General features: G+C 52.2%; 3 protein-coding genes across 20 annotated transcripts in view; 2 read left to right on the top strand and 1 right to left on the bottom strand.

Moving 5' to 3' along the window:
- Positions 1-23: 23 nt before the first annotated feature.
- Positions 24-1,287, bottom strand: MRPL55 (mitochondrial ribosomal protein L55). 15 transcript variants are annotated; one of them, XM_054817494.1, is made up of 4 exons: positions 1,203-1,287; positions 605-693; positions 321-513; positions 24-247 (listed from the first exon to the last, which is right to left on the bottom strand). In XM_054817494.1, exons 2-4 carry the CDS (start codon positions 628-630, stop codon positions 104-106), a joined length of 363 nt encoding a protein of 120 aa, XP_054673469.1. In that variant the 5' UTR covers positions 631-693; positions 1,203-1,287; the 3' UTR covers positions 24-103. The 15 variants fall into 15 exon arrangements, with proteins under 15 accessions (XP_054673469.1, XP_054673477.1, XP_054673474.1 ...); XM_054817502.1 differs by having other exon boundaries at positions 321-510; positions 1,203-1,269; XM_054817499.1 differs by having other exon boundaries at positions 605-689; positions 1,203-1,269.
- GUK1 (guanylate kinase 1) lies at positions 1,281-15,489 on the top strand. 4 transcript variants are annotated; one of them, XM_054817489.1, is made up of 8 exons: positions 1,281-1,380; positions 7,236-7,349; positions 8,884-8,925; positions 10,094-10,190; positions 13,459-13,597; positions 14,383-14,467; positions 14,789-14,874; positions 15,310-15,489. In XM_054817489.1, the coding sequence occupies exons 1-8, from the start codon at positions 1,338-1,340 to the stop codon at positions 15,343-15,345; spliced, it is 642 nt and encodes a 213-aa protein (XP_054673464.1). In that variant the 5' UTR covers positions 1,281-1,337; the 3' UTR covers positions 15,346-15,489. The 4 variants fall into 4 exon arrangements, with proteins under 4 accessions (XP_054673464.1, XP_054673463.1, XP_054673465.1 ...); XM_054817488.1 differs by lacking the exon at positions 1,281-1,380 and adding an exon at positions 1,897-2,044; XM_054817490.1 differs by lacking the exon at positions 1,281-1,380 and adding an exon at positions 3,966-4,461.
- Positions 15,490-23,168: 7,679 nt separating this feature from the next.
- The window catches only part of GJC2 (gap junction protein gamma 2), a 32,648-nt gene continuing 32,047 nt past the window's right edge, over positions 23,169-23,769 (top strand). The window contains exon 1 of the mRNA XM_054817628.1: positions 23,169-23,222. The gene's annotated coding sequence lies outside the window, so the exon portion shown is untranslated. The remainder of the gene's footprint in view (positions 23,223-23,769) is intronic.

The following is a 23,769-nucleotide window of genomic DNA, read 5'->3' as shown; positions in this document are numbered from 1 at the left end:
GCAAACCCCCGCCCCGCTCCCCTCAGAACTGCACCACGACGCCTCGTTTCCCGGCTTTATTCATTTATTATTATTATTTTTTTTTTTTAACTTGAATTTTACTTCACTTCTTCCAGAACCGTTTGTAGGTGCCCAGGTCGATGCCCTCGAAGGTCTCCTCCACAGCGGCCTTCGGCTTGCTGGGGAACTGCCTCCTCAGCCGGGCCTTGCGCTCCGCCTCAGGCAGCGTGCTGCTGTCCAGGGGCAGCTGGGGGGGGCACGGCGTGAAGCCCCCAGCCTCACCTGGCCCCCAGCCTGCCCCCACCCGCCTCCCACCTTACCATGAGGATCCTCTTGGGCTCTTTGTAGCGGAGGCGGACGGTGGAGCCGTCGGTCTTGACCAGGAGGACGGGGTAGAGCCGGCCGTAGAGCTGCCTGTGGAGGTGGGAGATGGAGGCGCGGTTGGAGTTGCTGCGGCTGGAGGTGGACATCGGCGGCAGCAGCCTGGGGATGGCGTCAAGGCGCAGGGCGCTGCTGGGAAGGTAACGGGACCACGGTCAGTCACGAAACCCAGCCCCACGGAGGTGCCCTCCCGGGGGATGAGTGCCACCACCGCCATGCTCACCTCAGCGCCCGGCCGGCGGCTGCCATCCCGGTGCAGGCCAGATCCTCCACGTAGGCCCAGGCGGACGGGGCAGGAGGTGAGGCAGCTGCCTGGGGACACGGAGCTCTCCTGGGGGACACAGCCGTGGGGGCACAGCCGCGGGCCCCGTCTCCATCGTCTGTCAGCCCCACCATGGTTCAGCCCCACCATGTTTCCCCCCCCAACCCGGCCATGGTTCAGCCCCACCATGTTTCCCCCCCTCGCCACCCCGCCATGGTTCAGCCCCACGTTGGCTCCCCCCGCCACGGTGGTTCGGCACAAGACAGTCTCGTCCCCCCCCAAATGGTTCAGCCCAGGGTGGCTCTCTCTCCCCACCCTGCCGGTTCCCCCCACCGCGCTGTGGTTCGGTCCAACGCGCCCCCCACCCCCATCATGGCGCGGCCCCAGCACACACCCACACCCCCCCAGCCGCCTCTGTGGTTCATCCCCAGCGCCCCCGGGACCGCCGTACGCCCCCCCTGCCCCCGCACAGCTCGGTCCTGCCCCCTCCTCACCGACCGCCCTCCCCCCCCCCCGCGCTGGTGGTCTGCCCCAGCTCCCTCCGCTCACGTGACCGCACCCTCCGGCGCGCGGCGCTCCTTTTCCCCCTGCCTGACGTCACGGCGCGCGCGGCGGTAGCGGTGGGGCCGCGGGGGCTGCCGGGACTGACTCCCCTCCCCTCCCCCCTGCCCCCTCACCCCCCCCCCCCCCCCCCATGAGCTGGCGGCGGCTGCGTGGCCCCATCGCCCGGGCGGCGGGTGAGCGCGGCGCGGCGGGGCACGGCACGGCGGGCCCGTCCTGGGCGTGCGGAGCTGCCGGCCTCCCTCAGGGGCCCGGCCCGGCCCGGCCCGGCCCGGCCCGGCCCGGCGGGGGGGGGGGGGGGGGGGGGGGGCCCAGCCGGCCCCGGGGCGTTGAGCCCCTCACGGGGGCCCTCGGCGGAGGGGGCTCAGCCGGGGCGCTGAGGTGGCGGCCTGGGGGTGCTGGTCCCGCCAGCTCCTTGGCTCAAGGGGGGGGGCGGGGCTGAGTCTCTCCGGGGGGCGGTGTGTGCCGCTCTGCCCACGCGGGTCGGCCGTGGGTGCGGGCGGTGGGGCAGGCTTGAACCCCGCCGGGCTGTCCCCGCGTTAGCATCGTCCCCTTCCCGCCGGCCACGCCGGGTCCCCATCACCGCGCTGCTTTGGGGGGGGCGGCTCTGGGGTGTCCCCGTCCCCCATCCCCGGTTAATCTGACGGTGGTGGGCACGCTGGGTCGGTTGGGGTTTGTGGGTACCATGTGAGATGGTGAGGTGAGGCGGGGGGGTTGGGGCAAGGACCCCTTTGGGTATCCAAAAATAAAGCTCCATGCGATGAGACACAGCCTACATGAGGGGAAGCAGGTGGCAAAACCACGCCAGTCTGAGCTTCACCTCTCTAGAAGCTTACCCAGGTGGGTCACCTGGGTCAAACCAGTTGCTTAAACTGGTCTGGTTTTGCAGTAGGACACGGTCTTGGAGTGACTCCTGGCCTCATCCGTGGCCTGGACCTGGAGGAGTTCTGCAGTGGCCTTGAGCAAGCAGTTCTCATTCATCCCGCTGCATCATTGCTCCCTGCAAAGCGGGGGAGCCAGCGGAGGGACTAATTAGTACTTTTTAGATAACTGTTGCCAGGAAAAAGGTGGCTGAGTGTTCCCACTACCTCTGGGTACCATGATGGAGATGCTCTGCTCCTGTTTCAGTCCTGCAAGTAATTCTCTTTATTAAAGCAACCTGCTGGCTGTTGGGGCAGGACCTCTGAGCCCAGCTCTCCTGCGTGGTCTCTGCGTGCTGGGAAACTCCAAATGAAGCCCCAGAGATTTCTCCGACCTGTTCCCTGACTGAAGGAGCTTGGAGTGGCCGAGGGGATGTCCTGCCCTTAGGGCTCCTCACTGACATTGAGATGCCAAGCGCTTAAACTTTGTTGTGTTACTGTAGCTGGGCTGGGTTTTTCAGAAAGTGTCCCAAAACTTATTTGCAGCTTTATAACAAACCTGCTAAAAATAGGGAATGGGATTATAATCCTAATCCAGGAGACCTTTCTTGGGTCTCCAGGGAAACTGTCCTTTAATCTTCTTTTCTACTTTGTAAGGGGGCTTTACCTTCTCTTTAAAGCCTCTCTGCTAATCAGCATGAATTTTGTTTAACTCTTTTGATGTCTGTCCTTTGCTTTACTGGTCGTGTTGCCACCTCCCAGTTAAAATCCAGGGCAAGTTTAGCAGGCAGGAGCAGACTGAGAAACGTTCCTCACCCTCGTGACAGTCTCCTGCGTCCTCCTTTGGTGACCACCTTGTCTTTCTGCAGCCCGGCGGGGTATACATGTTCGTTTGTCCTCAGTCCCAGGAGGATCTTTATTAAATAGTCGTGCTGCTCTGTTGCCAATCGACCCCAGCCCGCTGTGGTTTTGGTGATACGTGGTGGTTAGGCTGGATCCAAAACTGGTTTAGGAGTAACTGGCTGGAGGCGAGAGATGCTTTGTGCTAGATCGGCTGTTTGCAGTTCGGCTGCTCTGAAAATGCCAAAATCTGAGCAAAGAGGGGAAAAAAAGTGAGCTTCTGCTCAAAATAAATACATACCTGTAATGTTACTGCTGCAAACAGCTTGAAAATGTGACGCGCAGATGCCTTACAGGGCCAGGAACCAAACAGGAGATTTAAAAAACCCCGTATCCACCGGATCTGGTTTCTTAGGGTTTTTTTGCGCTTTACTTGTGGTTTTTGAGGCCTTCAGGCTGCTGGAGGGAGAGGAGCTGTGTTTGCTGGGGCTGGGGAAGCAGAGAAGCCATTATGAGTGATTTCTCGGGGTCAGGATGTGTGTTTAACCAAATCTGATGGTGGAGGAGAGAGCACTGGCTCCCACGTCTGCTCTGCTCATGTCTTGAGGCAGAGATCGTCTCTTCTCTTCACCCGCCCAGGACGTCTTCATCCCTCACCTCTCCATTCCTGAGCAACTGCCCCCAAAATCCCTGCCGGGTGGTGGCCACCTTCCAAAAACACTCCCTGGGAGCTGGTTTTGCTCTGCGCCAGCACAGATTCCCAGTTTGCCAGCTGAGTGTTTGCCGTTCACTGCCCACGAGCGCCCAACCCCTTCATCTGGCAGTGGAAATGGCTTTTTTTCTCTCTAAATTAAGTCTTGTTTTGCTCTGCAGATCTCCAGCAAAGGAGAAGGGATACATTCGGAGGGAGGCAAGAGGAAGCACCTGCAAGTCTCTTGGGTTGTGTCACAGGTCTCACTTCTTTGGGAAACGGGCTAAGAATAAACCAAGAGACTTTCTCACTTTAGTTCTGAATACTTTTGTGGAAAAAAGAGGGAGTAAGGTAAAGGAGAGTGTCTCCATCTTCCCCTGATGCCCCACCAGTGCTCTTTCAGGCAGAAAATCACCAGCAGCACCAGGGTTTGATGCCCGACGGCCATCGATGCTGTCTAAGAGCCCATCTGCGTTTGAGAAGGGTCCGACCCACAGGTAGCAGTTCTTCCCTGTGTGTGTTTACATCGGTGACTGCAGAGGACATGTGATCCGTGAGGTTACGTGCAGAGACAGGGACGGTTTTGCTGTTTGCCGAAGCACCAAGCCGGCACCCGTCAGCCCGTTACAGTCTTTGACTGCACTTTTACCAGCTGGGAGAGCAGGGAGTGGAGAAGAAACCACAAGAGAAGATTAAAGACCAGCGAGCAGTTTTCATTGGCCATCTGAAAATTGCGGCTCGGTAATTAAGGCTTTAGGCAGCTCACAAATAGCCCGGCTTTCTGACGGCTCGCTCGTATTGCGAGCCCATCGCCACTGCGAGGAGCTGGGCTTTATACCTTGGCCAAAAGGGAGTAAAAGCAAAAGGTAAGGATGTGTTGGAGCCTGCTGCTAGCCAGCACTCTGCCCGTTCTTCTTACCCCTTCCCAGTTTGTCTGGGGTTGAGTGAAACGATTGTAAGTGATTTGGGCAGCTTTAAATTCCTCTTTTCGTATTGGTGCCTGCTAAAGGGTGGTTGAAATTTTGAGGAGGGAGAGAGGAAAGCTTTTTTTCCTTCTAGCTGGGATATGAGCATCCTGGCTGGGATCTGCAGGCAGGGGCTGGGACTTGCGCATCTGGAGCAGTTCTTGTTGGAGTGGCAGAGGGAAAGCCATGAAACGCCCAGAGTCTATGCTGGCATCCGATTGTCACATGTGGGGGCTTTCAGTGGTGGCCGAGGAAGCTGGCATGCGATGAAGGAGCATTGTGCAGCCACGGTACAAAGTGCACTGGGATGACTGGAGGGCAACAAACTTTGTGTAGTTTCTCTTCTGGAGTGTTTTGCAAGCAATGGTTAGGGATCCCCCGTTTTATTTTTGTCGGCAAGAGGAACTGTCAGGGGCAGAAGAGAGGGAGATGCTTTGGACAGCTCGGCAAGGGCCCCCCTGCTTCCTTCCTGCGAGCGCTGAGTAGCGTTTTGTTGGTGGGGAGGTGCTTTCCTCTTTCGGTATTGAACGTTTAGGCAAAACCTTCATATTTGGAAACTATCAGAGCTCGAGGGCTAAGGGAAAGGTAGGCCAGGTCCCCAAAAGGACTTCCTAGAAGTTTGTTCTGCCTTGTGTCTTTGTGATGATGGAGTCTAAGTCAGCAACGTGGCCGTGCATGTAGGATGGGACCGGTCCTCTGAGGTCCCTGGAGAACGGCTGATCTGGTGGGTCTCTGGGGCCACGGCACCTGGAGGACACTAGCACCAAAAAAAAAAAAGAGATTCCTTTTGGATGGTGATTGAATTTGGGTGGGTTTACACCCACATTAGCTGCTGCTGGCATCTACTTAGACTTTGTGTATTAATATCCTGTTTTCTCATACAGGCTTGGATAAACTCTGGTCAGACGTGTACGAAGCATCCTTTGGGAAGGGAGGGAAAACTCGTGTAATTTTCTAGCCGTAGCGCTGCCTGATAGGCGTCTGCACGATCGCAGAGCCGTGCGGGAGGGATTTAGGGATGAGGAAGTATCCAGCTCGCACAGGCTGGGGTCAGGGCGGCAGCCCAGCTGGATTAGCCTGCTGCGCGATCCGCGGCTGATTTTGTAAGAGACGGCATTTGGCTTAAGGCTGTTTAAAAAGTGATTTGTAAGGTCAGGGTGACATTGCTATGATCTAATTTAAAATGGAAAGGCGTTATACTGTCTGATGGCTGATTGCTCCCAAGGCCACACCCAGCCCTTGAGGTTAAAAAAAATGCATTTCCAGGGGCTTTACTGCTTGTAGAAAGTAATTGGTTTTAAATAGGAGAAATAGGCTTGTTTGATTTGTCCCACTCTGGTCATCACCTCTGGTTTAGAAGCTGCTGATTTGCTGTTGATGGATGAGGGTCCCCGGTGGTACCCCCTGCACTGTCATATAGGTTTTCTTTCTTTATTCAAATGTTGATAATTAACCTCTCTTCCTCCCCAGAGATGCAGGCGCATGAAAACGCCCTTTTTTGTTTCTGGCTGAAGAAACAACTGCAGAAAAGTCTGTGTGGCCCCAGGCTGCCTTTTTTTTCTTTACCAGGAACTGAATCCTTTTTTGTTGCCATGAGACACCTTGAGCTGGAGTTAGTGCTCCAGGAAATAGGGAAATAAACCCCAAAGTGTGTTCGTGTCTCAGATCACACAGCGTTCAGATTGCTGTTGCAAGGCATTGGGATTTAGTGGTGGAGAATGCGCTGGGCTTCTGGGTCCAGGCTTCAGAACGTTGTCTGCTGATGGTAGAGGCTTTGCGTGTGGATATTTATCCCAGGACTGATAAGAGACATTTAACTGTCCATCATAGGTTTGTAGTTTGTACTTGTTAGGATATAAATGAGCAACATAAGAGGTGTGGTGATCTCGTGGGCATCCCATCTCTGGCTGATTTCTGCCCTTTTTTCTTGCCACCATCTTCTGCAAACACTCTCCCTGTGAGAGGGAAGAGGCTGTGACTATACCCTGTCAGTAGGAACAAGCTTTAAGGTGGGATTGCCCAGCATGTGTGCATTTCCCATGATGTTTCCAGATGTTGCCAGGCACAGACAGCGTTTTCCTCCTGTTAGAGGGAGGTTTTCCCTAGGATTTGGGTCCCAGAGAGCAGAGCGAGGGCAAAGCTGGCTTGAATTATCCCAGTTTAGTGGCAGCTGCAGCCCAGTTTCCTCGTCCTTTTGGTTATGAGTTTAACCTCAGTCCCTTGAGAAGGAGTTTTCACACTGCAGTGATACGCATCCTTTATTTGTCCAAGGTATTTGTTCCCCAGGTGAGAACTGAGGCCAGCAGCAAAGCAAGGTGAAGCTGTCTGCTGCATTGCTGGTGGCCTCCGTTGTCTGCTTTCCAAAACGATATCTGAGTCCTCAGGACTCCCAGCCCAGATCTTTTGCAGTAGTACAGAGGTGGCAGCTCCCGCTATCTGCAGCTGGTTTGCTAATTTAATCGTTCTTTTAATTTCCCTGGTATTTCCTGCGCTCTCAGTTGCTTCCTAACAGCTCTAGGCTTGTGATTTCTCATAATTTCAGATTTACCTGCAGAAACTTCTATCCGAGGGTAAAGGATAGATGCTGTTTTGTGGGGCTAAGCACCCCATGGAAGCTAAAGCTGTGGTTTTTCATGGGTGTTTCTAACCAGACACGTGTTTCTCTGTCTCTCTAGCCATGCAGGGACCAAGACCGGTGGTTCTGAGTGGCCCATCGGGTGCAGGGAAGAGCACTTTGTTAAAGAAATTACTTAAAGATTACAAGAACATCTTTGGCTTCAGCGTCTCCCGTGAGTATCCGTATTTTTCTGGGGAAGGGCAGTGGTGGAGTTCAGGGCCGCTAGCCCAGAGCTGCCTTCTGTAGCTGTATTCATGCCCCAAATAATGGGCTTTCATGGCTTGCCTGTGTCCTGGTCTGTCTGTGGGCTCTTTGGGAGGTTTAAATAAGTCAGGACGCCTTTTACTGCTGGTATTGAGCAGCAGCTATAGGATTTGCCTATGTTCTCCCCGTCACCTGTGTACATTCCTCCTCCTGCCATTGCTCTGGTGGTTTGTTGACTTTTTCTACATCGGTCACTAAGTTCTCGCCAAGGGTCCTTTATTTCTACCTGGGATGGTTCCCAGTAATGTGAAAACAACCCCTGACTGGCCGGCTCAGTCCACTCATGCCTGGCTGTAGGCAGCGCTGAAGTCCTGTGTCCACAACAGAGTAAGTGCAGGGAATTTTCTTCAGGCAGCTTGCCTGTTGCAATATTAATTTTGTTTCCTTTTTCTTGAGTGACACCTTAAATGCTACCCTCAGAGTCTGGGCTGTGCCCACAGCTCATTCGCCTGATTTTCCCTGGAGTTCTGCAAATTGTTTTTAAGTACGTTACCAAAATTTCTTTTTACTGTCCTAACTCTTTGGATACTGCAAGTGAAATCCTTGTTTTGAGATCTGTGAGATCAGGATTTGTTCTACTCTAAAAGGGCAAATACTGGATATTTAAAACTTTAATGTTACTGGAGATGAAAAAACCCTTAAAAAATGATCTTTCCTTTTGTGTGTTTCATCCTATGCTCTTGATTGAACTGAATCTCATCTCAATCCAGACTAAATCTTGTTTTCCCTAAGATTGCCTTTTGGTAGTATATTTTTTTTCCTAAATCTCCATAGGCCACTCAGACCTTGGCAGCTGGTGCTTTATGGAAACGTACAGGTGATCAGAGCCTTATTGCATTAGATTAATTCCTGCTGGTCCTAAATAAAGTAATCGGTGTTGCCCTCCATGATGACCATCAGCTTCTTTTTGGTTTGCAGAGCATGTGCTTAAAATAATACCAGTTTGAACAGGGTTCAAAGGCTGTCTGATTTGTTCAGCTACCTTGTGCAGGAGTTTGCCGTTATTCATTAAATCTGGCTATTTTAAGCACCTGTGTAGGTGCTGCATGTTCTTTTAAAATGAAGATAACTCTGTGAAGTAGGGCACTGCTAATTCCCCTGAACCAAGGCAGAGGTCTGAATTAACGTGTCTAGGATTACACAGGAAGGCTGGAGCGGAGCTGAAAACTAAGCCCAGCCTAGTAAGTCCCACACTGACTGCTCGGCCCCTAACAATCTTAATTGATTGTTTTCAGATTACCTAGGATTCTTCGATTAAAGGTCAATCCTCTGTGTCTTTGTGTGTTACACCAGCTGATTCCAGAAGCTTTGATCATTTTAAATAGAGGATCAGCTTACTACATGATTGGGTTAATCTGCTGCCTGTGTGCTTTTATTTCTTAGATACTATTACTTCCTTGGGTGATCTACAAAATTTACAAGGCTGGTTTTTGTGCTTACAGATACCACGAGGCAGCCAAGACCCGGAGAAGTAAATGGCAAAGGTGAGTGTGTTGCAGTTGAGCCTGTCTCATCGGGCTTGGCAAACAATTCCTCTGAAAAATGTTAAGTTTTTACGTGAAGTGCATGCATGAATCCCTACCAGCAGATAAGTTACTCCTACATTTATGTTTACAGGCTGCATTTCCTTAGGCAGGAGGAGCAGGAATTTGGTAATGATATATTTGAGAGTGTGTGTAGGTATATGCGTATATAAATATGTATACGTACACACATGCTTTTGTTCTTTATCTCGGTGGCAATGAGACCGTAGCCCTTTACTGCTGTTCTGCAGCATGTGCCATGTGTTGGAGAGAAGATAATGAAGAGGGATGGACTTGGCAGAACAAAACCAACATTTAATTAAGTGGTGAAATGCTAACAGAGGCAAAGCGTGTGCTGCCAGTTTTCTTTTCCAGACACTCTCTGTGACTCGCTGGTCAAGGTTTTCAAAACAGGGCTCTCGGTTTAAGCACCCTGGTCCATGCTTGGGCATTGAGTGGCTTGATTTTTTTCTGAAGTGCCGGCTAGCTCTGGTGAGATACCTCAAATGCACGCTGCTTTGGGAAATGCAACTGCTTAATGAGATGTCTTTATCTGTATTGATAGCTTGTGTCCAGCTGCTTTTCTGTTTTCTGGTTTGTTTGCATATTTCAGAAAGAATCAAATGAGGTTTGCGCTTAATTTTTGATGTCAGTTTTCACTCTGAAGTGAAAGGGAGGAATTTTAACAAAAGATAGAGAAACATTCCTTTTTACTTTGTTTAGTTTTGATGTTCCCTTTTATCTCTCTCTGTCTCTCTCCTCCTGTTCTAGTCTTTAATCATAATTCAAATTAAGGGCCTCAGCAGTCCTGCTGTGATGTGTTCCACACCTGGGGGGAGGGAGTTTCCCACTGCACCAGAAAGGGGAAGGGGTATGAAAAAGGGGGTACAGCAGCATTTCTGGCTGCACAGAAGACTCCAAAATACTTTGAGCAGGTGTCTGGACAGTTGGGGTGGAGAGGGGATGCTGTACGTGGTAATTAGAAGGTAAATATCTGCAGTCTGCCGACGTTGTCCAAAGCAGATTTTAAGGTGCTTCTCCCCTGAGCACCCATGGGTGTAATTTTGACCATGAACTTTACCTTCAAAGCTGTTAATTTCTGGCTATTTTTCTTGTTTTCCCTATCCAGATTACCACTTTGTGACCAGAGAGGAAATGCAGAAAGAAATTGATGCTGGCGAATTCATCGAGCACGCAGAGTTCTCTGGAAATATGTACGGGACGAGGTATGCAGTTCAGACGCTGTTGTGGCTGAACCCAGGTGGTGCCGGGTGAGCTGAGATGATGGTGAAGGAAAAAATATTTTAACTTAGTGACACTGTTTTTCCCCCAAACATGGATATTCTTGCCATAAGCAAAGCCTTTCATTTTGATGGCAGGGTCCTCGTCAGCTTTTTTAACTTGTTAGCAGAATTAACTCTTGCAGAGAGTTAGCTCATCATAATTAAATCATTGTTGCGTTATGTGATTCTTTATAGTCTCCAGCATTTGAGGGCTGCTGAAGTAGTTTGTGTATTTAACACTTTTCTGATTTTCACAGACTATTTATGCTCCTTAATATTTTCCAAGTGCTTGCAGAGAGCAGTGAGCAGGATGGAGACTTACTCTCATTATCCCCACGTTACCTAATGATCTGAATACGATGAATTTGGGAGCAGAAGCGATCATGTCTGTATTGGCCGGTGTGAAACAAGTATGCATGCTGCTTGGGTAAAGTGGCTGTTTACAAATAGATAAATTGCGTGGCACCCTTGACTGGGGTTAAAGAGTTAGGTGGATTTTAAAATAGCATTGCCCTCAGCGCTGGAACTGACGATCAATAAAACATTAAGCTGCAATGTTAATTAGAAGTCAGATATCTTATATAATTATTGTGAGAAAATTGTGGCACTGTAGTTAAGGACCTACTAAGGAGGAAAGTTTAATGTTTCCTGAGATATTTAATTAGTTGCATTAAAGAAAGTTGCCTGAAATGCTTTTGAGGAATACTTACATTTCTTAAAGAGCTGAATGCGCTTTTTTGAGAACTTTTTGGAGATGGCAAAGTTAGAGTCTGGGGATGGTTTCCTTATGGGAGGTGCCAGACTGAAGGTGCTGTAGGTGTACAGCTCTGAAGGAATGGTCGGTGATTTTGCATTTCAGTAACGTAGCTGTTTTAATGTGACATGTGCAGGTGTCACTGCTGTCACTGCAGCTAAGGGCAGCCTCACAGGGGTCTGGCCATGCTCCCTCTGAGGCTGATGGAGGAGCATAGGCCCCTGCCCTGGCCTTGATACTTCCAGTGTCACTGGTTTGGCAAGAGAAACGAAACCTGACAGCTCATCTTCCAAACACCCAGCACCAAGGAGACGCTGAGTTCAAGCTCCTTAATCCCTGGCTTCATCCTGCGTAGGACAGGTTTCCTTCCTTCACGTGTGTCCTGCTTAATCCAGCTGGCCACAGCGTGGGGGAGACGGCTGCTTTCTGCTGCCTGATATGTAGGTGGAGTTGATTTTGATGCCTTTTCCTCAGGGTGGGTGCTGAGACGACATCTCAGCCAATTTTCTTGAAATTTGCAGGAATTTGATACTTTAATCAAATGATATGACGTGCTTGGGTTTGGTCTTGAGATGCTTTTCTCCCTAGCCCTTGCTTTCATCTTCAGTCCCTTCTGCATATTCGCTCTGCCTGTGGTGGTGGGTGTGCAGGGTGGGAGGCTGAAATGAACCCAAACCATCTTGGCAGTAATGACCAGTTTGCAAACAAAATAAATACAGAAACTCTCCGAGCTTATGTTTCCTTTCCAAGTGCCTAAGGATGTTTCTAATCAGCTGTGTGATAAAATGGAGAGAGTCCCTCATGCTCAGCAGAATAGTCAAAGTTTTTGCCAATCCTTTCTGCTCCCTAAATCTCACCAGCTAATAATAATAATAACCAAAAATAAATTGCTTAAATTAAGAGCCCTGAAAGGGCCCTGTCTGTGGGATAGTGCTGAGCCCTGCTCACAAAAACCAGGATTTCTTTGAAGTTGCCTTAAATTAGAGGCTGAAATTAGAGTGCAGGCGTGGGATCTCTTTCTCGGGGCTCTGAGAGCTGCTGGCTCTTCATAGATTGGTTGTAGCGGGAGTTAGTTGGTCCCTGGTGATAGCAGATGAAGCCTGTAGCTTTCACACAGCAAATCAAGCTGGTTTGGGGGCGTTTTGCAGCTTTTTGCGGTGGATAGGGCTCAGATTTGGGCTTTCTCAGCTGCCCACCTGGGCAAGGCAGCAAACCTCTGTATTTGTATAGGGCATAGTGCTGCTCTTCCCCGCCGTCCAGTATGAGGAGCTCACAGCGCCGCTGTGTTGGTCTGCTCTGTTGCTCATCTCTGTCTGCCAGGGCTTTTCTGGGCTTGCAGGCTCCCAGAAGTCTTTACAGCTTTCCCCGTCTTGGCTCTGCTCTGTATCCCTCCGAGAGGCACTTTCTGTCCTCTCCAGCTGTGTTTGGGGTCCTGAATCCTCTTCCACTGGAGCTGTGACTCCCCTTTCCTGGGGCATAGGACAACATGGGAGCATTCGTATAAGAGAGTCTGTTTTCAGTACAACCTTGCAGAAGGCATCAGGGAGCAAACCTTGGTGGTGCAGGGTGATGGGGTGAGGTCCAAAGAGGTGCCCTGGTTATGGGCTGGGCATCAAGCAAGTTGCAGGCTGGCTGTAGGGCAGCGTTTTTTCTTAATCTCTGCTGCCGTTACAGGACGTCCTGACTTCACAGCCCCAAAACCTGCAGTGCTGTCTCTGAGCTCCTGGCAGGGCTTCTTTCCGCACTGTCCCTCATGCCATGGAGCCCTGGCTTGAAGGAGAACTTGTGCCCAGCACTGTGCAAATACCGATTGAAAAGTCCCCCAAGAGGGCTGCTGCCCAGTAACTAACCCAGAGGGGGTTGGTGTTGCTGTTTTTCAAGGAAGAATTGTAGGTGTTCAGCACCAACCTCGAGGCAATTCCCCTGTGCTGGGGAAGAGATACCATCTTTAATGACAGAACCGCCACTTAAAAAATATTTTCTTAACTGTGCATCTTGTGACCCAGGCAGGAGCATCCATCTCCATCAAGCATCCTTCAGGAGAGCACATGAGTACAGAAGTTGGAGGATCTCTGGAGAAGGAAGGTTCTCAGTGTTTTTGCTCTTTGGTGAAGGCTGCTCCTGTGTTTGTCAAAGGCAGGAGCTTTACGGATTGTACCCGAGCCACACTGCTCATGGGATAGTCTCGCATTATCCATTTCCACACATCCCATTGTGATTTTGCCAGCTTCTCTAGCAGGAGACAGCAGGTCCCTTTTCCACCCCAGGGACTCGGAGAACACTTGGGGAAAGACAAGCTGTTTAGCAAGAGCAGAGCAGTCTGTTTCTTCTCTCCTGCCGCAGTTTGGGCACAGGGGAGCCCTGCAAGGTGAAGACCTGCTGCTGCAGGGGGTCACACCAAACCCCCACTGCTGTGGCTAGAGGCTCTGACCCCTTCCCTCTTTGCTCTGTCCCCAGTAAAGGTGCAGTGCAGGCTGTTCAGGCCCAGAACCAGATCTGCGTCCTTGACATTGACATCCAGGGTGTGAAGAACATCAAGAAGACAGACCTGAACCCCATCTACATCTCCGTGCAGCCTCCGTCCATAGGCATCTTGGTGAGCGACCGCCTTCCTTTGCCGTTAGGCAGTTAGAGGTAATCAGCGTCTTGCTCTGAAGCGATGGGGGTTCCCGCCTTGTTAATTCATCTGTGTGTTTTTAAGGGCCATAGAATAGGTGGGGAGAATGTTTCTGAGCACACTCTTACCTGCCCAGTCTGACTCCCCAGCCTCTGGCTCCCAGGGATAAATCTTCCCGTGCACTGATTTTGAGTCCCTCTGGTACAGTTTCCACATCTCGGCGTGTTTGCCTGCATTGGGTTATAGACTCCATCGCAGCACAGCCAGCCTTTAAATGCGCATGTTGTGCTTAACGTGGGGAGAGGAGGAGATTTTTGTGCCGAGGCTTGCCTCCAGCTATTAAAATTAAACCCATGGAGGCTGGTTCTCTGCAGCAACAGAAATCCTATACCACTCTGGTCTTATGGGGCCCTGTATAATTAATGATCACAGTGCCCAGCAGAGATATTACACTTCCTAGCGGAGAGATTTCACTTCCCAGCAGTACCTGTGGCGGGGAAAGAGAGGGGTGGAAAAGATACTAGGAACCTGAGCTATGGACAGGACGTCCTGAGCCCAAGCCCAGCTTGGCCACTGGTTTGGTTTAGGCTGTGAATGAGGCCCCTCACCCTTTGCAGGGTGTTATTTCACCTGCTCGTGGTCGCTGGCAGAGGGAAACGTCTCCCGTGCAGGGGCAGACAGCGCTGGCTCGTGGGGTGGGTGGTAGTTTCTGCACGCAGCATTTGGGATGTGCCTTTCTTTTATATGCTTGTTACTGGGTTTAGGAAAAAAGACTACGTGACCGAAAGACTGAGACAGAAGAAAGTTTACTGAAGCGTTTGACGGCAGCCCGTGTAGATTTGGAACTTAGTAAGTCCAGGGGCCTTCGAATGATGTGCCTGGGGAGAGGGGGTGTGTTGGTGTGACTTAAGAGCTGTTTTCTGCGTGAACATCTGACTTGTGTTCTCCGAGGAGTGCTGGCAGGGCTGGGACGCTAGCTGAGTTTGATCTAAGCACCATACTGCGTTGCTTCCCGCCGCAGTTCCTTGTGGGCAGTTGGCAGAAGAGCGCATTAGCAGTGCCTGAAATAATAATATTAAAACGCCACAGGCACTAGGGTCGTGCACGAGAGATGACACGGGGAAGAAACACGTTCTCCTCTAACTCCTCTGTCCTCGTCTCCTTCCCCAGGTAAAGAGCCCGGCCTGTTTGACTTGGTCATTATAAACGATGATTTAGAAAAAGCGTATTCTGAATTGAAGGAGATACTCCTGGAGGTGAGTTGGTTGGGGTTTTTCTGCCTTGCTCCCCGGGCAGGCATCACCCCTAGTCCAAGCAGGTGAGGGTCTGTCTATAGGCAGCCACAGAAATGTGACCTCATGCCCATGCTGGATCTATTTTGAACTTCTGAGTGACGTAGTTGAGCACAGATCGTGTATGAGTGATGATGGATCAGCAACCTAAGAGCAGGGAAACGGATCCAGCACAATACTGGATCAGGGGCAAAATAAACAGTATGGGAGCGGCGTGCTATTTTTGAAGTCAAACCTTGCCTTGTCCCTAAAAGCTCGTGCGTAAACTCTGGGCTTGGTCCTGTGATGCTCTGGAGCTGGTCTGACGACATGATTGCTCCTGGTCTCCAGAGCTGTGAAACTAGGAGTTATTCCCAAAGAGTGGCAGATGCTCAGTTGTTTTTCCTCATCTCCTTGCAGGAAATCAAGAAGACCCAAGAATCCAGGAAGTCCTGAGCTGAGCCTGCTCGGAGAGGCTTTTAACTTTGCACATCATTCCCGAAGCACGTCACACTGTTTTATTCCAAGAGACATTCCCTTTAGGCTGATCCTTCTCCTGAGTTACTCTAGGATGTTTCTATTAAAAGGAAAGAAAATGAAACCCGGTCACGCTTGCGTGTGTTTGTAGCCCACTTGGTGTGGGCTCTCCCAGGTTGGTACCTCCAGCAGGCACTTTGGAAGCGATTGCCCAGCACCTGCTGCTGAAGGGCAGAGCTGTTCTGCGCAGCTGTGGAGTTGCTGTCTGAGCAGCCGCGGCCCTGGCGCATGGGTTAGGGTCTCGCCGCGGTGTGTGTGGAGGTGCGTCTTGTGCCCAGGTAACGCCGTGCGCAGAAGGGAGCTGCTTAGATTGAAGTGACCCCTTGCAGACATCACATGATGTCACAAGTGTTGACATCCTCTTGCTCCCTCTGGTTCCCGCTTCTTTTTGCAGATCTGGCTACAGCTCCTCCACGCATTTCTGGTTGTCTGTGCCTGCTGCCCGCAGCCTCTGCTGTGTTCTGGTGCGTTGCTGTGGCAGAGCAGCATGTCGGCATGGCTCGGCTGCTCTCACCGCAGTCATTGAGAACAGCTGGGCTCTTTGAGTAAGCCCAGAGAAGGGAGTGGTTGCAGGGTATGATTCAGCCGCTGCCCTTTTTTCTGGGAGAAAAGTGCTGCGAGCTCCTTCTCCTTTCTGCCACCCTGGCAGCAATCTGTAATTGCTGTTCCACTGGAGTTCAGGTGCAGGTAGATTTTTACACCTAAAAGTTGGAGGAGAAATTACTTCTTCTCCAGGCTGTGCAGCCTTTTTAGATGACGTGTTTGAGGGCAGCAATAAATCCCTTTCCCTCGGAGGGATCCATTTGATCTAGCCGCTGTCCCTTGTACTGGTCTCTGGCTGGGATGTGGAGAGCTTTGCCTGATGGGTGCTGGCAGGATGCTTTGCAGTTCACTTCCCCAGCTTTCTTCAGCCTTAACGTCGATGTTTTCATGTAACTTCGGAGCCCTTTGGTCCCTCCAGCAGGTCATATCCTGAGCCTCCGTGGAGGGGTTGGTTCCTCGCTGAGCCCCCACACTCAAAGCGCCCCATCCCTCACCAGAGGTAAGCGTGGGAGAGAGGAACAGTGTTGCTCCTGGTGCCTCATGGTGGTTTGGGCTGCAGGGAAAGAACGGTTGCTGCAAACAGACGTGTGACACAGCCGCCGGCAGGCTCGCTTGTCCTGGAGCGGGCGGGACAAGGGGAACGTGGGTGGTTTGTGTTTGATCTTCAAGAAATGTCACGTCCCACAGAGCCACCATTCAGCTGTCTCCCCAAAACGAACCCAGATCAAGCCGACACTGTGCAGACCACAAGCGGCTGGACCGTGTGATGCCAGGCTGTGATAATTCCTCACCAAAACCCTGTTCTTACCAGGCCAGGCTTGTAACTTAAACTCAGCTTTTATCTGTTGTATCCCATCTCTCCAGTGTACCCAGCTGCTCTGCTCCAGCACAGCTGCGGTGCCCCTCGATCCAGGTCACCTCCTAATTTACCCAGCTCCATCTCCACGTTGTGGACGCTAATAAGCAGAACCAGACCTTGGGCAACCCTTTCAGTACCTCGCTTGCAGTTAGAAAGATGAGTTATTTTGATCATTTGCCTCTGTTCAGGTGTTCTAAATATATCTTGCAGAGATTATGCTGGGAAATCCTCCTTTCTGTTGTCATGAGTTTCAAGTTGTGACGTTCTAGCTTTGGTGAAATGACCAGGAAAAAAGGCTCCCCATAATTTTCTGGGGGTCTACCTCTTCACAGCATCTGGCTTTCCGCATCCCAACGCTGTGAATTGCCGCGGCCAGGCTCTTCCCGCGATGGACTGTGATTTTTTTTTTCTGGATATTTTGAAGGGACGCGTTTGCAATGGGGAAAGGTCCCCTCTAGATGGCAGAAATGACAGCAGGAAAGCGCAGGGGGCCCGCGCTGACAGCGGTGCAACGCCGGGTGCAGGACAAGGCGGCTGGCTTCAGTCCGGTGGTCTCCATCCACCGGTGGGACCTGCAGTGCTGTCACCAGATGGAAATGCCCAGGCGCTGCCCGCTCAGCCATCCTGCCAGCGCCCTGAGAGCCGCGCGGCTGCCAGCCCCGAGCCCAGCCTTCGCGTCTCCCTCCGGGAGAGGTGAGTGTTACCCGGGAAGGGACGATGCTGCAGCTGTACGGCAGCACTGCTGGCGCTTGGAAAATGGGGGGGGAAGTCATTTAGATCACTTGGGTTTGGTGGTAGCAGAGGGAAGTCCTAAATAACCCGCCCTGTATGGGGTGACCCGCTTTTAGCGGCTGCCGCTGTGTCTGACGGACCGAAGCGGTGAACGCCTGGATGCCCAGCGCTAATGCGAGGTGACGGGGCGGCCGTCGGGACGGTGATGGGTGGTGGAGGGACCGGGAGCAGGTTGTTGGAGCCAGGCTGGTTACCGAGCGGGTGATAGGGCAGTCAAGCATCACTTGTGAGTCGTTTTCAGGCGCTGTTGGCAGTGCCTCTCTGTGTGCGGTGTTTTGGAGGGGCCACGCTGCACATCGATCTCATCACGGGGTGGGCGAAGGCACCTGTTGAAATGGGTTCAATTTCTGCCTCCTCGAAATGAAACATCCATTTTATTAATTGCCTTTGCAAACTTAAATATATTTCTGGATCCGTACCTTCAGCACCGGCTCGCTGGGGATGCAGCCATCCCTGGGGCAGGCAAGGACCATGCTGAGCACCGCGGCTGCGGCAGCCGCCGAATCCAGGGTCCTGCACAACCGCAAACGGTGGCTCCCAGCACTCGATGAGGGGCTGGGGATGGGATCGGGCTGTGCAAAGTGAGGGTACAGGAGTCTCCCTGCCCAGGGGTTTCCTGTGATTAATGATGCTGGTCCTGGAGGGGGGGACCCTATTTCCCATCTGGGAGATCTTCCAGGCAGGAAGGTGCTGAACATACCAACCAACGGATTTGTGGCATTTGGGGCAAGATGAGGGACAAGAGGGAGCTAATGCTGTCAAATGTGGTTTTATTTAGCTGTCCCAAAAGCCTCGTTACCTGGCCTTGTGGAACTGTGGGGATGGATTTTTCCCCCAGAGTGTGACTGTGACCCCCTGCTGCTCCATCTTGGGGTACCCCCAAGCAAAAGAATGAGCTTGCTTCTGGGTTTTTGCAGAAATGTCAGAAAAGGGGGTTTATATATATATATATATTTTTTTTTTCACTGTTCCATCAGACTGGGATAAAATTGGACATTTCAGCTTTTTTCAGCTCTGTGAGATGCTTTGGGAAGCGTGGCAGCACCTTATCCTCCATCCCTGCAGGAGGAGGATGCTGGGGGAGGAAGTTTTATTCCCCACGGGAGGGGCATGCGGGATGGTATGAGGAGCCACGCTGGGGAAAAGCTGGGATTAAACCTGCCCCAGGGGCGCTCTCTGGCTATCCTGGAGGCAATGCCAATGGGGAAAAAAAAAAAATAATCCCTGTAGCACTTCTGCTTCAAAGCAATAGCTTTGCAGTCTTGCTTTTCTGGTTTTTGCTGAAGCCAGGCTGACACACCGCTTTTGGGGCAGGAGCTGATCACTTCTCCCACCCTTCTGTTCGTTCCAGGTCTTTGGCAATAGAAATACCCCTTCAAGGGACGAATGTGGGGTTGGTCACCTCTGCTCTGTCCCACCGGCACCGAGATGCTGCCCGGGAAGGACATCGTTCAGGGATGTGTGAGGGCAGACAGTCCCCAAAGCCAGTGCCCAAATCATCCTGGGGGAAGCCAAGAAAAGCTGGAGCCATGCTCCAGAATAGCTTCAAGCACCCAAAATTAGCCCAAAGCCCATCTGCCTGTGGCTCCTTCCAGCATCACCCCCCCGCCTCCGATGATCCCACAGTCCAGAGACTTGTCCTTGCTGTGGCTTTTCTTAGCATCTCAGTGCTTTTGGAGGCAGCCCTGATTTTCAAACTTCCTTCCATGCGATTACAGAATGGCGCCGCGGGGCAGAGCTGGTCTGGGAAATAATTGGGCAGCTGGCATATAGAATAAGCAACGAGGAAAAAGAGAAGTAGGAATAAGTGTGGTTTTCTTGCTTGCCTGTTGGTGTCTGGCTCGGTCTGTGTGTGTGCTTCTGATGGCGAGCGCTGGGATTTGGCATCCCGGGTGTGACGATGTGATGGGACGCGCTCGCGTTGGTGCACGGGGACGGCGTGTGATGGCTAGGGCTGTGGTTGCAGCAACCTGAGTGCTGTCAGTAGTTATCAGGGGTGAAAAAACCTTATTGCAAGTCAGCCTGGGCTCCTCGCACGCATCTAAGACCTGGAGCGGTCAGTGGGGTTCGTGCTGGCTGGTCCCGGCACGGCTGGGGGGTCTGAGGCCACCAGTTACCAGCTCTTCTGGCAAAACCCTTTTTTTCCTGCTATATCCAGTGCCTGCATTTCCATCGGTATGCAGCAAACCTCTTCTAGGAAATCCTCCGGCAGCCTGCATGGCTTCAAGCAGGAGCCAAGAGCCTTACTGCAGGGGGTTCAGGGGGGGTCATCCCTCTCCCTGGGGTCACTCCCCCCTGCAGCAGAGCCACAGGGAGAGACCTGCCAGTGGTCCCCGACCCTCCACGGTTCAAAATCCTCCGGCATCTCGCAAGCCATGCGTAGCTGGCTGACTTTGCCCTGGAGCGGATGAGGAGCATGCCTGCGGGAGCAGGGGGGAGGTGGGCTGGGGATGGCTTTCCCTGACCGAGGAGTCTGGCTGTGCCGGATTGTGGGGTTTTTATTAGGGGGCTGCAGCTGAGACCAGCCTTGTGCCGGGTGACCTGGTCCCTGCCTGGGGATGCTGACGCCCTTTTTGTGCTCTCCAGCAGGACGGCGAGGTGACAACCACGTGCCGGCTGCCGTGTGCTGAGACACCCACCAGCACCACCGACACCAGGTAGGTCCCATAGAACCACAGCTGCTAATTGACCCCGGTGGGACCCCGACCCATGCCAGCACCCCTCGGCCAAGTCACCGCTCTTCCAGGGCTTGTTTTTCCTGACCGTGCTGCTGCTGGAAAGCAAGTCGTGGGGGAGGATTGAGTTTTCTCTCTAGCACAGGGTACTGGGGAGCATCCTATCGGTACGTGATGATGCTCCAAGGTGCTTGTAGGAGTCATGTCACCTGCAGCTCCGTTGGCTTCACGGGGATCAGAGCTGCCCTGGCAGCCAGGCCAGGAGCCGGGACATGCCTGCCTTGCCGGGCGCTGTATTTGGGTCAGCCTCATCGACTGGATGTGCAACTGTGTCATCCCTGGAGAGCGCGGGACGCCGATCCATACGCCCAACCAGCTCCGGATGGGGTGGCACGCACCGCGAGGAGCTACGGATGGGGCGAAACGCTGGCATCAACACCGTGCTCCACGTTTCTAGAGCTCAGCCCTGCTCCCAGGCTCTAAAAATGGGCAAAAAAATAGGGAATCCAGTACAGGCTCAGCTTTTTCTGACAATAGCAGCTGTGATTCCGTTTGTCCAGGATGTGGCTCCAGCCTCGTAAATAGCCAGAAGCCATCTGCAATTCAGATTGCGTGCGGCAACTGGTACAATGGCTGGTACAACCGGACATCGGGGATGCATCCCCCTCCTGACACGCCTGATTTCTCTCTCTCCAGGCACGAAAAGGAGGCAGTACCAGGATGTTTTCCCGGCTTTTACTTCCCCCATCCCGGCTGCCTGAGATGCGAGGAGGCAATAAAAAGAAGGGAGGCAGAAAAGGCAAAATGCCGGTGCCCAGGTTGAGCTTGAAGAATTTATATATTTTATTTTGTTGACCCATAGAGGGGATTATTTTAGTGTACCCACATGGGGAGGACACCCCTGGGAGCTGGGACCAACGGGCGCAGGGAAGGATGGGGTGGCCGTCACCCCACCATCAGCCCCACGGGAGCCAAGTCCTCACTCCAGCATTAAGTTGTAGATGTTCCCTTGAAGCACCGGGGTTTCTTCTCCTGTTTGCTGTCAAGCAAGTCTCGTTTGATTAACAGCAAAGCGCCTACGTGGTGGGCATCCAGCTCCAGGGGTGTCCATGGCTCCCTAATGTAAAGCCGGCGTGGAGGGGATGGGGACTGAACCTTGCTGGGAAGACTCTCCAAAAAGCCAAGTGCGATGCTCCCTGTTAGAACCAGCAAGGTGCTGACCTGGATATACTGGGTATAGGATGAGAAAAAAGAGGAGGCTTAACATTTTTCCTGGTTGGAAGTGCAGGATACTCAGGCTGCATCCCTTGCTTTTGAACATGGGGGTGGTCCCACAGATGCTTCCTGGACACGGCAGCGTGGAACGGAGAGAGAAACCATGAGGAGAGGGGACGCTGGTGTCACTGCCCACGCCAGTGGGGTAATCGTCCTCCCCGGGGCGCCACAGCTGGTGTCTGTGGGGTGAGAGAGCGTGTCAGGCTGTTCCCCTGAGCGAGGAGGATGATCTCACATGTTTCATTGATTCAGTATCTGATTGCTAATTATTACGGTAGTTTGACCCGTGGAGGCCAGCAAGCCATAACGCCTACAGTCATCTCAGCCAGCATGGACATCCTCGTGGCTTCAAACCTGGGCTGAACGTCCCTTCTGCTCCCTCCTCCTGGCCCCGGGCTCCCCAGTGCTGCCCTGCCTCTGCCAGCATCCCCGGGGAGCAGCCCAGCTCCATCACAGCAGCTTTTCCACGTTTAATTTGCCTTTTCATATATATATATTTTTTTTTTAATGCACCACAGGTTTTTTTCATCCCATCTGCCCTCTGAAGCATGGATGCTGCTGCTCTTTGGGGCCACCACACTGCAGCTTCACCCTGTTGGCTTTAGGACCTGCTCCTAACCCGCAGGCACCAGGGCTGGTGGGTAGGAGCAAAAATAAAGCAGACAGCATGGCTGTGGTAGCATCTCTGGGCTCTTTGCTCTTCTTACTGCTGAAATCCAGCCTGATCCCCCTTGTCCTATCCACCATGGTCACAGGGAATAACTTTCACTGGTTGTCTTGCAGCAGCTCCTGGTGTTTCTAAAGACAGGCGAGATCTTCCTTCATGCCTTCCCGTTGTCTTGGCTGCAGCAAACCTGCTGCCTCTCTGGTCCCTGGGTGCCTCTGAGAAGAGTTTGGCTCTGTTTTCTCACCACCTTCCCATTTAATAGTGGAATTTATCAATAAGGTCTCCCCTGCTCCAGCCTGACCAGACCCAGCTCAGCCTCCCCTCATGCATCCCATCCTCCAGCCCTGACCATCTTGGTGGCCACCACTGGACCTTCTCCAGCTCCTTGGTGAGCTCCTCTGCTGGATGCAGCATCCAGATGCAAAGTCTCTGGAAGGATCCCTACAAACCCACCCAGAGCATCCCTCTGTTTTTATCAGCGAGCTGTTAACACCCGTCCTCAAACCAATCTTCCCATCATCTTTGTACCCCTGAAGTATCTTATCTAAGATCCTATTTCCTTCCTTGCTTGTAGGAACCTCACACCAGGCAATAGCGCAATGGTGTTGGCAAGACAAAACTGAGATCTCTCCTGTCCCCGGGTCTGTTATCCTGTCCTAGGAGGAAAACAAACTCTCCTGGTCCTCTCCAGTGGTAGGATGAAGCCTTTGGGAGCTTGCAGAGAAGCAGAAGCTTCGCCCTGTGCCACCGCACACAGGAACCACGGCTCTGGAGAGGACAATGATGGCATTGAGCGTGGGTGCTGAAACGCTGCCGTATTGTGCCTGGCAGAGAGATGCCCGGGAATAATCGCCTCCTCCTTGGCTTTGTTGCAGGGCTGTGGCCAGTCATGCTTCAGGGCTTCCCCCCCCACCCCCCGAAGGTCTCCGGTTATGCGGTGAAGACCCGCAGCTCAGAGGCACCGTTTTTTTCCTGGCTGTGAAAGGTACGACTCGTCTAACCGCCTCCGTACCGAGGTGCGACCCTGGGGTATCGCTGATTGGGAGAAAATGTGGATTTGGGGACAAAAGGATGCTCTGTTCCTCACCCCGGGGGGGTATGTCACTCATTCATTGATCCTTGTAATATATTTTATATATATTATATACGTTATATATAGCTTTTTAATATATTTCATGTATCTATATAATATATATAAGGTCAACATCGAGAGCCATAAAAATTCTTACTTCTTTTTATGCCTATGTTTTGTACTTAATATGTGCTTAAGTTACAGGAATCCGACTCCACTTGGGGTCTGGGCAATCCCTTAAAATTTAGATCCAGGGTTTTGCTCAAAACTGTTTTAAACAAGGCTGAATGAGACTTCACTCCGGGTCCGAAACAGAGCGAGGATGACGTTTTTTAGAAGCACATTTAAGGTTGTTTTCAAGCTGGGCGCTTAAAAAATAGATTTCCCTAAACAGTTTCCGGTGAGGGTGTTTTCCTCACCCAAAATCCTCTCAAAAAGCACGAATCTGGGCTGAAGATTC

This window comes from Grus americana, chromosome 2 (assembly GCF_028858705.1).
Source record: "Grus americana isolate bGruAme1 chromosome 2, bGruAme1.mat, whole genome shotgun sequence".
NCBI lineage: Eukaryota > Metazoa > Chordata > Aves > Gruiformes > Gruidae > Grus > Grus americana.
The sequence above is the reverse complement of the archived record's forward strand: the minus strand, read 5'-3'. Positions and strand labels throughout refer to the sequence as shown.

Excerpts from the sequence above, each read along its gene's own strand:
- MRPL55 (XM_054817492.1), bottom strand. The coding sequence starts at position 777 with ATGGTGGGGCTGACAGACGATGGAGACGGGGCCCGCGGCTGTGCCCCC. Across the intron at positions 514-604 it reads GCCGCCGGCCGGGCGCTGAG|CAGCGCCCTGCGCCTTGACG; the intron begins GTGAGCATGGCG and ends TTACCTTCCCAG. Across the intron at positions 248-320 it reads AGCCCAAGAGGATCCTCATG|CTGCCCCTGGACAGCAGCAC; the intron begins GTAAGGTGGGAG and ends TGCCCCCCCCAG.
- GUK1 (XM_054817488.1), top strand. The coding sequence starts at position 1,981 with ATGAGGGGAAGCAGGTGGCAAAACCACGCCAGTCTGAGCTTCACCTCT. Across the intron at positions 8,926-10,093 it reads CGGAGAAGTAAATGGCAAAG|ATTACCACTTTGTGACCAGA; the intron begins GTGAGTGTGTTG and ends TTCCCTATCCAG. Across the intron at positions 14,875-15,309 it reads TGAAGGAGATACTCCTGGAG|GAAATCAAGAAGACCCAAGA; the intron begins GTGAGTTGGTTG and ends ATCTCCTTGCAG.